The 18,191-nt window shown below is 42.4% G+C and overlaps 1 protein-coding gene across 4 annotated transcripts in view; it reads left to right on the top strand.

Annotated features, from left to right (window-relative positions):
- The window catches only part of ATXN2 (ataxin 2), a 145,793-nt gene that overhangs the window by 84,226 nt on the left and 43,376 nt on the right, over positions 1-18,191 (top strand). For 3 of the 4 annotated variants that reach the window (XM_068245574.1, XM_068245592.1, XM_068245600.1), the window contains 6 exons: positions 1,720-1,917; positions 2,123-2,227; positions 2,721-2,791; positions 5,979-6,292; positions 12,880-12,943; positions 15,935-16,090. In XM_068245574.1, the coding sequence (XP_068101675.1) occupies positions 1,720-1,917; positions 2,123-2,227; positions 2,721-2,791; positions 5,979-6,292; positions 12,880-12,943; positions 15,935-16,090 (908 nt within the window). The remainder of the gene's footprint in view (positions 1-1,719; positions 1,918-2,122; positions 2,228-2,720; positions 2,792-5,978; positions 6,293-12,879; positions 12,944-15,934; positions 16,091-18,191) is intronic. The other variant, XM_068245582.1, reaches the window with a different exon arrangement.

The raw sequence follows: 18,191 nt of genomic DNA on the forward strand, positions 1-18,191 counted from the left end.
CATTCCTGCAAATTGCATTCATAGTCTATGAGATCTGCAGATCATCATACACACATGATTTAACTGACATTCATCTGCAGATCAAGCAATCATCCGCAGATCTGAAAATCCATCCTGGTGGATCTGATCTGCAGATGAATGTCAGTTAAATCATGTGTGTATGATGATCTGCAGATCTCATAGACTATCATTGCAATTTGCAGGAATGGATTCTTGGCAGGAACAGATCTTTTGCAGATACCGATCTTTTGTGTCTGTACAGCATCTGTGTGTGCAGCATCTTGCAAAGATTTTTTTTCTGATGGGGAGTTCAGCTCCATAGAAAAGACTGTGTAGAGTATGGCTCTCATACTACATGAAGAGTGGTAAGATTGGTCTGTGATCTTTCATTTTCAAAAGACTATGGTCTGATTTGTGTATGTGGCCTTAGTAAGTGGGGGAGAGATGAAGAGGAATCGGATTGCACAGCATTGGTCAGGGATTGCTTGCAGTTTGATGCTTAATAGATGTCTGCTGAAATCTGTTAAGACACTCCATGTAGGGTTAAAGGGAACAGGGGCAATACTAGTTGCTTGTCAGTCCTACTGATCTCTTTGGCTGCAGTAGTGGCTGAATCACACACCTGAAACAAGCATGCAGCTAATCCAGTCTGACTTCAAACACCTGATCTGCATGCTTGTTGAGGGGCTGTGGCTAAAAGTATTAGAGACCCAGGATCAGCAGGAGAGTCAGGCAACTGGTATCATTTTAAAAGGAAAAATCCATATCCTGCTCAGTTTAGGTTCCCTTTAAGCTGGCCATACATCAGGTGACTTGGTGGTCGATCGACCATCTGATTCAATTGGAAATGGAATCGGATGAAAATCTGTGCTGCCAAGTGCATGCCCGATCGACAATGCGACCAATTTTGGGCATGAAATTCATTGGGAATCGGCCTGCGGTGTATGGGCGGCAGGCAGCTCTCTCTAATCAGATTTGATGAGAGTTGTCTTGGTCAAATCTTCCCATCACTAGATGTATGGCTACCGTAAGAATTGAGATCTGATCAATTTCCATTTGGATAGGGATTGATTAGCTTGACATGTTGGGCCATAATCTGTGTGTGGGCTACCTTCTACCTTAATGTGATATGGAGGCTATCATATCTATTTACTTTTAAATAATACCAGTTGCCTGGCAGCCCTGCTGCTCTATTTGGCTGCAGTAGTGTCTGAATTGCACCAGAAACAAGCATGCAGCTTATCTTGTCAGTTCTGACAATATTGTCGGAAACACCTGATTTGCATATGCATTTTTAGGGTAAATGGTTAAAGGTATTAGAGGCAAAGGATCAACAGGACAGCCAGGCAACTGATATTGCTTAAAGGGAAATAAGAGGCAGCCTCCATATCTCTCACTTTTGGGTTCACTTTAAGCAATGTGGTTGATCTCTGCTTCCCTTCGTCGAGACCAATAAAATGGTTGCGTAAATGTATAAATACTTTCTATAGAGTCAGTTGCCCATTCCCAGTTCTTTCTTTTTCTTATGACCACCAGAGGGTGCTTAGTGAGAGTTGAGTATGGGGTGAATGTCTCAATTTGCTATGCAATGGAGGAATTCTGTATTGACACTCAAGAGGACAGCAGTGTCAGATTTAAGTGGAACATTACTGTTTTAACTCTTATAAATGCAGCCTCTTATTCATTTTTGATTTCTGCTTCCCCCCCCCCCCCCTCCAGGACAAAGACTTTCTCCCAAGACTCACAGACCACGGTCTCCAAGACAAAGTGCCATAGGGAGTGGTGCTACAGCACCGACTCTAAGTTCTCCTCAAGCTGCTTCTGTAGCACCTGAACCTGTAACCATGCCTGTACCTGCTGGATCACCAACACCTGCAAGCCCAGCTTCTAACAGAGCCGTCACCCCATCCTGTGAAGGTATGGAAAAAGAATGCTTTTAATGAAAGGCGGTATGTGCCACGATAACCCTTAAAACAAATCATTTTGACGCAAACATGACTTGCAGTTTTTAGCGCAACTTTCAGTATGGTATAGTAATTTCTTTGTTACTTTTTTTTTTTTGTAGCTGAAAACTGCATATTGTCTTTTGTTGTAGCATTTATTTTTTTTCTTCCGCTTATAGCTAAGGACTCAAGATTACAAGATCAGAGGCAAAATTCCCCAGCTGGAGGTAAAGAGACCGTCAAGCAAAGTGACTCTTCTAGCTTTAGCAAACCTGAAAATAAAGGTAGGTAATTTTATTCTTTACATGCTTCAAATGATTTTTAGCATATGGTGTAGAAGAGTGGAGGGAGGACACAAAGCTCTCTTTAATCCTAATTTTTCTCTAAAATCCTATACATTGAATTGTACAGCGAATTAAGCTGACTACCTACAGACATATGTTTGTAACTCTGTCCTGTGATCTTAGTCTCATTTGGAAATTGTATTTAGAGCCGCTCATTGGCAGTTGACGGTTTTCAGCTTTACCAGCCAAACCCTATGGTAGCCTATTACACCTCCAGAATAAAGGACTGCAGAAGGCATCCTTTTACCTTCAAACATGTTCAAATGCTAACTTTTCCTTCTGTAGAGTGGGTCCATCTTCCACTGATTTTTCTTGTGTGGGCAGTGTGTAGCAATCTGTAGTAATGTGGAAAGTTGTGTTCTATTTCTGTATACAATAAATAGGCTTCAACCAACTAAAATGTATCTAAGGCAACATTTTCCATTCCATTTAGTAGTTTCTCCAATGGCTTCAGAACAAAGGAAACAGCTGGATGACTTAAAGAAGTTTAAAAATGATTTTAGGGTAAGTACCATAATGCAGCCTTTAAAAGCACAACCCTGGGTAGGTGCATATGTGCAAGGTTCAGACAGACCGTGTGGGCCCTATGCAGTGAACTTGTGACACAAACTTGGGTACATTAGAGAGATGTGCAGGTAATAAAGGGAATCTTCCTCATACATTCTTAAGGGCTCGTTTCCACTAGTGCGGTGTGAATCGCTGGGATTCCACCGCTGACTAAATCGCATGCGGATGCGATTCCGCGTGTGCTTTTGCTGCAATTTCGCATGCGATTTTGCATAGGCAGGGTATATGCGAATTTAACCATGTCACTGCCTGGTTCAATTTACATTAGTTTTCATGCAAATTCGCACGCGAAATCGCGGCAAAAAACGCATGTGCGGTTTCCCTATCAAATACATAGCCTGCGAATCGCCTGCATTCTTCACGCAGGCGAATTCTGCAGGCTCTACCGTGCAGAAAAATCCTGCACAGAAAAACGCTAGAAAAAACTGACAAGTGGAAACAGGGCCATCCACTTGTATTGTCTGTGCGAATCCGCATGCAGACAACGCATGCAGATTCGCTCTAGTGGAAACGGACTCTAACACTTCTGTATTTAATGAGCATAACATTGTCTGGTTTCACAACATGGGAATGTATGTGAATTTTTTTTTTTTTTTTTTTTTTTTTTAGTACTGTTAATCCTGATAAATTTAAGTAAACTCTAAGCTCAAATTTGTATTTGATCTACCTGGCATTATGATTATTTATTATTGTATTTATAAAGCGGCAACATATTACGCAGCGCTGGACATTAATTTAGATTATGATTTAGCTTCTAAAAGCCGTGTATTTTTTTTCACAAGTTTTTAGGCCCTAAAAAAAAAAAAAAAAAAAAAAATACCACAGAGAGATCTGCAGCAGCGCCTGCATATAACGCACTCAGGTTTGGGATTACCACTCTAAACTGCAGATTTGCATCTTGAGAATGACTCGGGATTACCGCTAAGGAAGCTAAATTTCATGAGCTCAGTGACTTTTAAACTATTTTGAATCGGTTCTGGAGCTGGCAATAGTTTATACTGAAATGAATTTGTTTAACCACTTGAGGACTACAGGCCTATGCTGGGCATAGACTGGTAGACACCTCCTTATCAATCGAGCCGCTGATGGCTCGATTGATATCCGAGAGGTCCGATGACCCGCCGGACCGCCAATTGATAAACGGTCGCAGAGCAGATAAAGTGCACCTGTAACGTTTACTCACTTGCCCTCCCCGGGACAAGTATGTACGTCCCTGCAAAATCCCTTCACCTCGCAGGGATGTAGGTACTACGTCTCTGTGCTGTACACTCCTGCTTGCTCCTGCGCTCGTTCTCCCCGGTGATCATTAGAGGGGAAATCAATTCATTGATCTAAGTCCTCGTGTGAGTGATCAGTGGCGTCAATGAAATGCTGCGTCATTCACAAAAGCCAATGCGTAAATGACCACGCATTCCTTCCCGTTTGCATAGTAATAGTACGCACAGGAAAGTTAGGCGCTAGGACTTCTTGCCAAATATTAAAATTACACCTACACATTTTTTTTATAAACTTTTATATTTACATTTAAAATGAACTCCTTACCTCCCACACTCCCAATAGTTACCCAAATAAAATGTTTAGAAAAAAAAGTAATTAAAAGTAATACATAGTTATCTTGGGGACTGAACTTTTTTTTTATGTCAAGAGGGTATATTACTGTAAATTTTTAAATTATGTGCTTGTAATTAGTAATAGGCGCAAAGCTGAAAAACCGTATCTTTTATCTCCAAATAAAATATTGGTGCCATACATTGTACTATGGAAATATTTTAATTGACCTGGACAAATAGTGTGTGGCTTTTATCCACAGTAGAAAGTTTTATTTTAAAACTATAATGGTCAAAATCTAATGAATTTTTTTTCCTTATTATTCTCATTAAAATGCATTTTTAAAATGCAATAATTCTTAGCAAAAAGTACCAGAGAAAGCTCAATTGGTGGCGAAACAATGTATAGATCATTTTAGTGTGATAAGTACTGATAGTTATTGGCAGATGAATGGACGCAGCGCTGAAAGGTGAAAACTGCTCTGGTTTTTAAGGGGAAAATCCCTTGGAGGTGAAGTGGTTAAAGGAAGGTGTTACTTACCTCAGTAGTGGGAAGCCTCTGGATAATATAAAACCTTCTCCAATGTCCACAACAGCTATGCTGCTGTCCAGGACCCTCATTGCAGCAGCAGTCCCTTCCATGCATGGTTATGGCTGCACTACCTATGCGTGAGCAGCTCTGTGCTACTGTGGAGGTGCTGCCGTGCTTCTACACGGAGAGGCGCACGGTCGCGAGCAGTCCTCTACTGTAAAGTCAAGGATTGAGAGTTTCAGTGCATGATGGGTGAAGGAAGGCTGCAGAATCCGCTGTACCATCCAGAGGCTTCCCACTACTGAGTTTAAAGTGAACCTCCGGACTAAAAATCGACTCGGCAGCACTGAAAAGGCCTGGTGTTTCTTTAACAGTTTCACAGCATCAGAAATTTGTTTCTCTTATCCAAGCCTCATTTTTAGCTGCACAGAAGAAAACTGCCCGGGCTTTTTTCCCCTGATGCTGTGCAAAGCATGATGGGATTTCTGATGTTGCTCTCGTTCTGCTGTTTTGGTGCAAAACATTTTTTTTTACATTTTGAATTTGACATTTGAAGCCTAGCGTGTGCAGCTGGGAGGGGTTATCAGGACACAGAGCAGTTGGAACTGTCTCCTGCTCCTTGTCACCTCCTTTCAACCAAAAAGATGGCTGCCCCCATGACAAAGATGGCAGCCCCCATGAATCACAAACATTTGTCTGTTCTTTTAAAACCGGGTGGGTAAAAAATTATATTACCTATCTATTCTAATTAACATAACTAATGTAACTTAATGTCAGTATGTTTGTTTAGGCTGAAGTTCCCCTAAGTACAATTCCCTATCACAGATGAAATTAAAGAACATCATTTTTTGTAATATAATCTATTTTAAAGCTGTTTAAATGTTGCGTTGCATAATGACTCTGCTGGACTACACACTACTGAAACTATGCACTGTGCTGTGTTCTTTCATAGTACTTTACTCACTCCAGGTCCTGATTTTGTTGAAATAGTACAAAAGCTTCAGATCTGTGTTCTGTTCTTCTAATACCAGTTTATTTCCTACAGTTACAGTCTAGTTCTAGTCCTGATTGCATTGACCACATTCTTGGTAAGAGTCGAGAAAGTGTGGAGAAGCCTAGAGAGCTTCTGAAGGATAAGCTTGATTCAAGTTCAAAGGAATCAACCAGTGAAAGTGGCAGCAATCCACCTACAAGCAACAGCAGCAGCAAGCCGAGTAGTCCAAGCATATCCCCGTCCATTAGCAGTAGTGGGTCTGATCACAAACGTGGACCTGAAGTTACATCGCAAGGTGTGCAGACATCAGGCCCTAGCAAGCAGGATCGGGATGACAAGGAAGAAAAAAAGGAGAATCCTTCAGAGTGAGTGAATGAATTGCTTTTACAAATACGCTGTATGACTTTGTAATAGAAACATGTGGTGCTAAGCATTGTCAGTCACAAAGGCTTTTTTATTTCCGTACTAGTTCAGCGTAAATTAAAATGACACTTTGTGCCAGTTAGTACATAAACTGTCCATTTATCTCATCATGAAGAGTAGTGCATAGTGGACACTACTTACAAAAACTCTTGTGTTGCTAGCATCCAGGGAAAATTGAAATTGCGATTTGCATTGTAAGGGCGCACTCAGGTCGCCCTGCATTGTTGCTCAATTACTCCTTACTGTACAGTTCAGCCTAGATTCGTACCTTAGTCTCTTTTAAATATCCCACAGTGAGGCACCCTACCAGCAGTAAAGATGTTGACACTTGTGATAGATTTTAAAGGACCAACGAGCTGAAATGTGACATGAGATAGACATGTGTATGTACAATGCCAAGCACACATAGAACTAGGCTGTATTCCCATTTTTCTTTCTCTGCCTGAAAGAGTTAAAAATCAGGTATGCAAGTGACAGTTTCTGTCTGGGTCGGACTGGGTCAGACTATAGCATAACCCTCACTGATAAGTAATTACAGCCTTAAAGGAGTTATCGGGGAAATCTGATTATAAAATAAGTGCTACTTACCGGGGGCTTCCTCCAGCCCCAAGCTCCCAGCATGTCCCTCGCCGCAGCTCTCACCGCAGCTGTTTGCTAAAACAATCAAAAAAGAAAATAAAACCCCTATATATACTAATTCTGTGTCAACAACCAAAGAGCAAGAATCAATGCAAGAGGCAAAATGAGGGGTCTGTACAAAAATTTTATTGAAACAAACTACACATGGATTAAAAACATTTAAAACCGGGCCAGCTGTCAAATAAGCCACAAAGGGCCCCAAATATATGGCAGGAAAAAAGTAGCACCGTTCATAAGATAAAAATAACAATGGTTCTAATGTAAAGTTCACCAGTACTATCACAAGCCTGCAGATCTCCCGAGAAACTGCAAAAGGTATGTCACCAGTGTCACTGCAAGGTTATGCAAAAAAATATTTAATAAAAAGGAAAGGACACTGTGTTGCAGTTAATTCTAGAGATATACAGGCCGCCTTAAGACAATATGGCCTACCCCAAAACAGAGATTCTCTGCAAAGTGCTAGTGCATGATACAAATATATGCAATAGAGAACGTGAACTTGGCCTCAGTATGAGGTAAATATAAATGCATTCGGGGGGGGGGGGGGGGGGGAACACTAAAGGTGACAACCTACATAAATAAATAACCAAGTGAAATGTGCATATAACCACAAATGTAGAAGCTGGAAATGGCAAACTTAGACCAGCATTTGCAAATGGTAACAGTTTGAAAGTGAGAGAGGAAAATGAAAAGGGGAAAAAAGGGAATAGTAAAAGGCAAGATAAGTAGGAGGATGAGGAGCTCAAAGAAGGTGGTATCGTGAAGAGAGAGGTGAGCAGAGACTCAAAGGTGGGGAAGAGGATGGCGCTTACCAAGATAATAGAGGTATAAGGCTAGATGACTGCTGCTAGGGCACTCCTGTGCCCGTCCGACTAGTTCCGCAGAAGCTGCGTATGCTGCAGCTCGCTCCCGGTCCCCGGCGATGTCAGGCCGACCTCCAGGTCTGCCTGTGCGAGTGGCGCTGTCCATCGCCGCCACGTGGGCCGGAGCAGATTGCGCAGGCGCAGTAGTTCTGAGCCTGCGCAGTCCGCTCCGGCCCACGTGGTGGTGATTGACAACGCCGCTCGTGCAGGCGCAGTACAGGCCGACATGGGGGTCGGCCTGACGTCATCGCCGGGGACCGGGAGCGAGCTGCGGGCAGAGCTGCAGCGAGGGACATGCTGGGAGTTTGGGGCTGGAGGAAGCACCCGGTAAGTAGCACTTATTTTATTCAATTTTCCCTGATAACTCCTTTAAAATACTTTCCTGTCGGTAAATGGTTTCTGAGAGCAGGAAAAAGATAAAAAGGGTCAATAATTCATAGATTTCACCTCTAGCATACTTCAATAAATGTGTCCATTGAGCAGAGACCATGAAACAGTAAAAACTAGATTTAAATCTAAAACTGTGGGATATCTAAAAAAAAGTAATTTTTAGGAGGATAGATACAATTGTTTTTCTCATCAATTTATTTTCACCTCAGATGTCTTTTAAGAATATAATTTAGGGTGAAGAAATATTTTTCAATGGGCAAATATTGACTAGATTTATAAAGTAATATTTTCCGTTCCCATTGCTTGCAATTTATCTCACACAGTTATCGCTGCACACCCGATAGACCACATTGGCCCAAGATTTCTCAGCATACATTCGACCAATTTCATCCCGAAATCAAATTGTCAATCGGGCATTCTTGTGGCATCACAGACTTTCATCCAATTCGATAATTATCGGATAGTCGATCAGCTGCTAAGTCGACGGATGTATGACCATCTTAACAGTGCCTTGGGAGTGTGGACTGTTACCATTGCTGATACCTTTGATTATATCAGATATACATAGTCCAACACCCACCAGAGGTGTACAGCTGTTCTCAACCATACTACTATTTTGTGATGAGCAACACAATTGGTATAGTGTGAGAACGACCATATTTTAGCCTAACGACCATATTATAGTACTGTTATGGTAGACATTCTATTCATCAGTTAATCATAGGTTTCAAGATAGAGCCTTCACCACACCCATAGTCTTGCACTTACTGTGCTCAAAGACCCTCACTTGGGTCAGCAGTCACCTTGGGGCTGTTAAAGGGTCGTCCCCCACCTACCTGGCAAAACTCTGGTCCTTCTCTTTATTCCTTCTGTTGTCGCCTCCTCCACTACAAATGCAATGGGGCCAGCAAATGCTGAGCGGTGACGTAGGAAGTGGGGTAGCGTTGCCATAGCGCTGCGGGGAGGAGACGTCAAGGGAAGGACCAGAGTGCCCCTTTAACTGTCCCAAAGTGTCTGCTGACCCAAATAGGGGTCTTTGAGCACGGGTCTGGTGGTTATCGCTATCCTGAAACCTCCTACGGTTCCTTGATGCAAGCTGGCCCGGATTTTAGATCTAGACTTTTAAGTTTTTTTTTTTTTGTTTTTTTGATTCTTTTTATTGAAATGTTAGTGGCAAACAGTGCCACAGAACACTTTGATGTGTTTACTGCACTTTATAGCCAGGAATAATTATATGGGCTAACTGAGCTGGACAAATGTGTGCTTTTAAAGAGTAACTGTCGGGCATAAAATCAAAAATCAGTTTATTTTTATCTGGTAAACAAGTAATAAGGATGTTAATCAGGCAATCCAAAAGTTAAAATCACTATTACTTTTCTTGTTGATAAATTATTATTCCCCAGTTTACATGACTCTTATTTGGTACACACCATTTGGTACACAAGAGAAGTTGCAGGGCGTCCTGGGTTGTCACCGTTCACAATCTGTAGTGGTGCTGCCGCCGCTCTCCCCCCCCCCCCCCCCCTCCCCCAATACATTACCTGCTCCGCCGGCGCGACTCCCCCGGTCTCTGCTGTCTTCTTCTCCGCTCTGGTCTGGTGTCCGGGTCCGGCAGGCTTCACTTCCTGTCTGGGGGAAGGTTAAACAGTAGAGCGCCCTCTACTGTTTAAACTTCCTGACGAGACAGGAAGAAGTGAAGCCTGCCGGACCCGCAGACTAGACCAGAGCGGAGAAGAAGACGGCAGAGACCGGGGGAGTCACGCCGGCGGAGCAGGTAATGTATTTGGGGGGGGGGGGGAGGGCGGCGGCAGCACCACTACAGATTGTGAACGGTTTCAGGCTGAAATCGACGGGACCGATCTAGTTCGGGAAGAAATAGATCGAAATTTAACGTTGACGATTTGACAGCAGATTCGATCCCAGTGACCGAATCTGCGGTCGATCGGCGGGGAATCGGCATAGTGTATGGCCAGCTTAAGGGCGGATATTACATCACAACTGGCTTCAAAATGGCCACAGTAAATATGGAAACTGTCTAGAATAGGATTCTCTACTTTTCTTTGATACAATTCACAGGAATCATAATGTGGACAGTGCAATACATGTTATGTAAGAGACACACACACACACACACACACACACACACACACACACACACACACACACACACACACACACACACACACACACACACACACACACACACACACACACACACACACACACACACACACACACACACACACACACACACACACACACACACACACACACTATGGCTGACAGTTCCTCTTTAAAGGATATCTGAGGAGATTCCAAAAAACACTTTACTTACCTGGGGCCTCTTCCAGCCCCTAGAGGTCACCTCTGTCCCTCGCCGCCGCAGCTTTCGTCTTCTCTTGTCCCGCTGGCAGGCTCTGATATACAGTGTTGCCGACCCTGCTGATCTATTAGAGCCTTTTATACAATACCAGTTGCCTGGAATCCTGCTTATCTCGTTAGCTGCAGTAGTATCTGGAGCATACACCAGAAACCAGCATGTTGCTAATGCAGTCAAACATCTTATCTGCATGCTTGTTCTGGGTCTGTGGCCAAAAGTATTTGAGGCAGATTAGCAGGGCAGCTAGACAATTTGCATAGTTTAAAAGGAAATTAATGTCGGCCTCCATATCCCTCTGTTTAGGTGTACTTTAAGAACACCTTGCACTGCGTTTGTTTTATAATTCAGGATTCTATATCAACAGTGGTCTGTTCCTTAAAGTGAGCCTGAACTCAGAACGTCCTCCTTGCTCTAAAGGTTATGCTGTTGTGTATCTTTTAAACAAAAACCTGTATTTGTTACAGCTGATACAAATCCTAAAATAAAACTGCACAGTTTCAACTTCCTGATTCATGGAAGCAGACCTATTATTTACAGCCTGTGCTTTCAAATGGACTTGTCTACCATAGGCAGTCGTGTGACACGGGAGAAATCAAATTACAACTAGTGATTAGACACAAATGAGGGGTAATTACATACGCTAAACTCTCTAAATACATACAGGGTGCATTTCTGTTACGTTTTCCTTGTCCTGTGCAAGAGTTCAGGTCCACTTAAGTGGACCTGAACTCAGACATCCTTTCTGCTCTAAAGATACACAAACGTGTATTTGTTACAGCTGATACAAATCCTAAAATAAATCTGCAGCGTTTCTACTTCCTGATTCTTGGAAGCAGACACTTTTTACAGCCTGTGCTTTCAAATGGGCTGATCTGCCATAGGCAGTCATGTGACACGGGAAGATCAGATTACAATTTAAGATTAGGGCCAAATGAGGGGGAATTAGACGGCCTAAACTCTCTGAATACATATAGGCCTCAATTCACTAAGCTTAACTCCTGTCTTTAAAGGGGTTCTTCCGCGAAATAGGAAAAAAATAAAAAGTGGTTTATTTATAAACTATTAAAAATCCTCTTCAAATAGTGCGAAAAGTGTTTTTTAAAAATGAATAGTTTCATCAAAGTAACACCTAATGTAATCAGTGACGGATGACGCCAGGGAGGCTAATCCATTTGTTAGGGGTGTTTTTTTTTGTACTATAATATCACAAACATAACTGCTGCGTACCTAGTTGACAGTTCTGTAGTCCATTGCTGTCAGGAATGGCTCTTACAATTAGAATAACGGCTGTTATCTCCCGGAGCTCTGCGCAGTTATTTATTTTAGTTTCACGGAGGGAGAGAGAGGACCCCGGAGCAATGAATCAGGCAGAGGGAGAGCAGCTGATCAGTGAGAACGTAGGGTGTCTATGCAGAATCCTCTAGCGAGTGATCTCTTTGTCGCTGCAAGATTTATGGGTTTGTGTTGAGTTCTCCAGGCAGCTAAAAGTTAATAAGAAAACACAAACCCATAAATCTTGCAGCGACAAAGAGATCACTCGCTTTCAGGAGATAAAGAGGATTCTGCATACACGCCGTAGTCTGGTTGCCGGGCAATGACGTCAACAAATTACGTTCTCACTGATCAGCTGCTCTCCCTCTGCCTGATTCATTGCTCCGGGGTCCTCTCTCTCCCTCCGTGAAACTAAAATAAATAACTGCGCAGAGCTCCGGGAGATAACAGCCGTTATTCTAATTGTAAGAGCCATTCCTGACAGCAACGGACTACAGAACTGTCAACTAGGTACGCAGCAGTTATGTTTGTGATATTATAGTACAAAAAAAAAAACCCCTAACAAATGGATTAGCCTCCCTGGCCGACATCTGTCACTGATTACATTACGTGTTACTTTGATGAAACTATTCATTTTTTAAAAACACTTTTCGCACTATTTGAAGAGGATTTTTAATAGTTTATAAATAAACCACTTTTTATTTTTTTTCTATTTCGCGGAAGAACCCCTTTAATAACTCCTCTGAGCTGTTTTACAGTTATCACCATGGTGATTGTGATAACTGTAAAACAGCTCAGAAAAGTTATTAAAGACAGGAGTTAAGCTTAGTGAATTGAGGCCATAGGGTGCATTTCTCGGTTTTCAGTTTTGTCCTGTGCAAGAGTCTGGGTACACTTTAATTGTATTGGCTTAAACCTTGCTGCTTCTGTTGAATAATACAGTTGATTTTTTTTTTTTTTTTTTTTTTTTTTTTTTTCCTTTTAGACAAGTGAGAAAATCTACCTTAAATCCCAACGCTAAGGAATTTAACCCTCGATCGTATGCGCAGGTAATTGCATTTATTCCATATGCTGCATGCTTCTTCACCTGTTTTAGTTGTGCAGGGTGGTTTCTTAGTTATGCTCCTCAAACGTACTATGCTGTCAGACTTAACTACTGGGGTGGCGGCCCCCGCAGCACCAGGTCCATTTTAGTTCTTTCCCCCCACGCCCAAGCCTCACTACATATGGGACGCTAATACTCTGGCCCCCAGTCCATATTGGGCTTGCCATGTTCTTCAGAGGTAGTCTGCTGGGAAGTTGAAAATTCAGCAGCTACAGTGTCTCGCGCACACACACCACAATGCATGCGATTTAGAAGTTAAAGGGGGCTCAGTGTGATCCCTCTCTAAAGATGGCACATGTTATGGGTTGGGGGGGCCAGAGTAGCAGCATCCCGTAGGCGAGTTGTGAATCTTAACCCAACCTCTGACCACAAACCGCACACTCCATTACGGGGAGGTTCATCTAAAACATTTTTATTCCTTGTGTGCAGGTAGCTTTAACGGGAACCTGAAGTGAGAAGCATGTGATGGTTGCCATTTTTATTTTCTTTAAAACAATGCAAGTAATCCTGATCTTAGCTGCATATTTGTTTCAGGCATATGATTCAGACACTACTGCAGACAAATTGGGGCAGAGCACAGGATCAGCAGGATAGTCTCTCAATTCACATTGTTTAAAAGGAAATAACTGTTCAGTCTCCATATTCTTCTCATTTCAGGAGTGCTTTAAAATAATAAAATCTGAACAAGAGTCCTGGCACTGATGTTGTGTTGCAGTGGTTAGATGCGAGATAATGTGGACTGCATAAGGCTTGCCCAAAACTTGCTTGATCACAACTTTGGATAGCCCTGTGTGCTTCAGTCACAGTACCTGCTTTGTTCTGTCTGAGGACTTTAGGCTGTCCTCTGTATGAGTATCAGTGGTTGTGTCTAGTACAGACCATCAATGTGCTGCTAATAATTTTGAGTTCATGCAATTTTTTTAATATGCAGATATGTGCCACTTGAAATTGGTGCAACCAAATGCATGTCCATAACAAAGCTGCATAAATGTGACTCTGCATCAACTCAACGTTATTAGGAACTCATTGACCATCTCTGACTAGTGATGTTCAGATGAGATACAAATGAGGTGATACAGGATTATGCAAATTTTGTATTCAAATGTATGCAGCTTAAAAACAGAGCAATCAAAGCCCATTTGATTCACTTCATTTTCAGGGCTCAAACCCACTAGCAGCCTTTTCTACTGATTTGAAAAAGCTCTTGCTAATGCAATGCTATGCGGGATCCCACCCATAGTGTTACATTAGTAAGAGCTTTTCAAATCAGTGCTCCTAGTGGGTTCCAGACTTAAGCTGCATATATTTGCATCCAAATTTTGCATAACCCTGCATCAACTTGTTGGAATTCTTTTCTGCTCATTGACCATCCCTACTAGTGACTAGGAGACTCTCTGCTGACTGCTGGTCCTGTTCTTCCCACGAGAGACGAGACAAAGTCCTGTAGCACTCAAGGATGAGACCCCAAAATGTGTCCCTCCATCCCTCCTACCCCAGCCATAACAGTTTACTATTCGACTAAGAGGTCCCCTTTTCTTATTTCTCTCTGCTTCAAACACAAAAGGGAAATAAGTTAGTTGTGCGCCCCCTCCTACACTGCAACCTGAGATTGGAGCGTCTCTCGCCTCGGTCTGGCCCTGCTTCCCACTATCTTCTGTAGGGATGGTCAGTGGGATGCAGATAATTCTGTGTTGATGCAGGATTATGCACATTTTGTACATTTATGAAACTTTAAACATGGACCAAATTTCCCCACGGTGGATTTTTTTTGCCCTGCAGTAGGTGGTTATTGCTGACTGGTGTTTTTAGCCTGTAACGGTAAAATGTTTCCTATTACACAACATTCGACACACACAAGCAATAGAACACAGCAATACATGCATGCAGCTACATTTGAGTCGTCAGCAGGTGCTCGTCAGCCAATCAGGATGCACTGTCATACACCCTTTACCTGCCATACCACATCTAGCAGCCATTAGCATACACAACTTTGCCTTGTTTTTAAGCGGTTGAACTGCTTGCTATGAATAGACTATCTAGACATGTGGACAGAATATACTCTGTTATTCCTTCAGGCGAATCATGGGGAGCTCTGGACTACTGTAGATAATAGGATAACAGAGGCGCCAATAGGATAAAAAACACTAAAAGAACTTAAAAACCCATCTTGGTAATAGAGGCAGTGGTGGACTCACCCCCTCCAAGCAGAACACACGACTGTGGATTTTCAGTCAAAACCATTTTATTGGATACTCCAAATAAAGTGCAACGCGTTTCACGGGATACAAACCCGCTTCATCAGGCAATAACAGATAGGAGTAAACAGCATCTGCCAGTATCAACACTGAGCGCCTCTGTGACAGAGGCGCTCAGTGTTGATGATACTGGCAGATGCTGTTTACTCCTATCTGTTATTGCCTGATGAAGCGGGTTTGTATCCCGTGAAACGCGTTGCACTTTATTTGGAGTATCCAATAAAATGGTTTTGACTGAAAATCCACAGTCGTGTGTTCTGCTTGGAGGGGGTGAGTCCACCACTGCCTCCTCTATTACCAAGATGGGTTTTTAAGTTTTGTTTTTTTTTAGTGTTTTTTTTATCCTATTGGCGCCTCTGTTATCCTATTATCTACATCAAGTCCACCCTTGGTGGAGGGTTGTACCCTTCCTTCTTCAACTACAGAGAGCGACTTTTTAATCCTGAGTGGGGTCAGGACAATCTCCCCACCTGCTTTGACAGTGGTTGCCCACTTGGTAACCCTGGTTTGTGAGTATTAAATTAATATTATTACTCTATCAATTATACCTTACCAGTACATACTACACTATATTGGGCTCTTGGTGTTCTCCCTTTTTCTCAGCTCTGGACTACTGTTACATTTCCTTCTTCATATTGTACAAGCACAGATTATAAATCTGATTTGTCTTTTAAATGTAGCCGAAGCCTTCTACAACACCAACCTCACCTCGACCACAAGCTCAGCCAAGTCCTTCAATAGTGGCACATCAGCAGCCAACACCTGTATATGCACAGCAGCAAGTTTGTTTTGCACCAAATATGATGTATCCAGTTCCTGTGAGCCCTGGTGTGCAGGTAATGAAAGAAAATTTTATTATCAAACTTGGTTCATTGCGCAATTTGTTAGAGGAGCGGTCAGCCATACTATCTCAGAAAAAAGTGCATATACAAGTAGATCTACTTGCTCTACTTAAATAACGTGTATTGTACTGTCAACGTTTTGAATTTAGTGATTTTTCTACAGTAAAAAAGAGAAAATCCTTTTTAGCATTTCCCATTTTAAATGTGGCTATTTTGAAGCTAATCCTGATGTCCTTTCCTCCCTTACTCTCTTCCTGATTTGCCTGCCCTTCACTATAGAAAGTGCATTGAGAAATATTGGCCAATCAGAGAGTAACAGAGGTGTAGGAGGTGAAATCGGGAGGGAAAGAGGCTTCAGCCAATCAGGCTGCATTAGTTAAGTCTGAGGGAAGTAGAGAAGCAAAAAAGACAACCCAGCATGCCCTGTAAACTTTTTGTTTACCATATAAGAGGTAAACTAGGGAATGATCATTTATCAACAAGAAAAGTAATAGTGATTGTAACTTTTTTTTATTGCCTGGTTAGCATTATTATTGTTTACCAGATAAAAAAACAATTGACTTTTGATTTTTATGCCAGACCGATACACTTTAAACTATTTTAGATATCTAAATTATGTGGAGCCTGTTTGCAGCTGCGGTCTGAATGGTGTGGCTTAGCAAAGTTCAGGGTACAATTGCTCCTGTACGTACTTGTTAGTCTCTCCAAGTTTTTGAAGTACATATAGCCATATAGCCAAGGCTTAATAAGCAGTGTTGAACTGCATCTATTTAATAACTAGTGTTTTAGGTTCAAAGTTTTCCTTTATCAATTTTATGTAACCACATCCTCCAATTTTTTTTTTTAATATATTAACAATGACTTCAGTCTGGAGATGAGTTGTCATGCTCATCTGCGGGTTTCTTTTTTAGGCTGTGTGCTAGGGTTAGTGCGCATGAGCATTGATTTCAGTTTGCCTGTGGTTCAGCTGCTATTGATCAATTCACTAGTATAGTAGGGATGTACCTGAATGCTTGCTGTATGTAAACAGGCCACATTATCGCCTGAGGCAGTTATCAGCCACCTCAGCCAACTTTAATCTAGTGTGTTTGCAAAGGGCCTTAAAGGACACCTGAGGTAAGGAGGATGTGGTTGCTGCCTTTTTTTTTTTTTTAAACCATTCCATTTGCCTGGTTGTGCTGCTGATCTTTCATGCATCAGTGGTGTCTGAATCACACCTTAAAGAGACACTTAAGCCAGAAAAGTTTTTTTTACTCACCTGGGGCTTCTACCAGCCCCCTGCAGCAGTCCTGTGCCCTCGCAACCACTCACTAATCCTCTGGTCCCCCACTGCCAGCTAGTTTCGTTTTTGCCGACAGGCCTGTCAGGACTGGCCACGCGTAGCTTTTTCCGCATTCCCGACTAGTTAGCGCTATTACGGGTTGCCACATTACGAACGCATAGAAATGCGGCAACACGTATTTTTGTACGCATTGCGGCCCTTAATAGCGCTAATTAGTCGGGAATGCGGAAAAAGCTACGCGTGGCCAGTCCTGACGGGATTGTCTGCAAAAACAATACTAGCTGGCAGTGGGGGACCAGAGGATTAGTGAGTGGCTGCGAGGGCACAGGACTGCTGCATGGGACTGGTAGAAGCCCCAGGTGAGTAAAACTTTTTTTTTTTTTTATTTTTATTTTTTATATGACTTAAGGTTCACTTTAAGCATGTGGCAAATCCACTCAAACATCTGATCTGCTTGCTTGTTAGGGGTCTATGGCTAAAAGTATTAGAGGCACATGATCAGCAAGACAGCCAGGCAATTTGTTTGTTTGAAAGGGAATAAATATGGCAGCCTCCGTATCCCTCTCACTTCATGTGTCCTTTAAGTCACAGCTCCCCAACCCTATCCTCAAGGCCCACCAACCGTACATGATTTTCAGAAAACCACAAACCCACATGTGGGGTAATTGGTGTCTCAGCAGAGCTGATAATCTACCTCTGTGGATTTCCACAAATCATGCACTTTTGGTGGGCCTTGAGGACAGCGTTGGAACACAGCTTTAAATGATGCCCACCGAATGAAGTCTGTTATCAGGACCTCCACCTGCTGAATCC

The sequence above is a fragment of the Hyperolius riggenbachi genome, chromosome 1, assembly GCF_040937935.1.
Source record: "Hyperolius riggenbachi isolate aHypRig1 chromosome 1, aHypRig1.pri, whole genome shotgun sequence".
NCBI lineage: Eukaryota > Metazoa > Chordata > Amphibia > Anura > Hyperoliidae > Hyperolius > Hyperolius riggenbachi.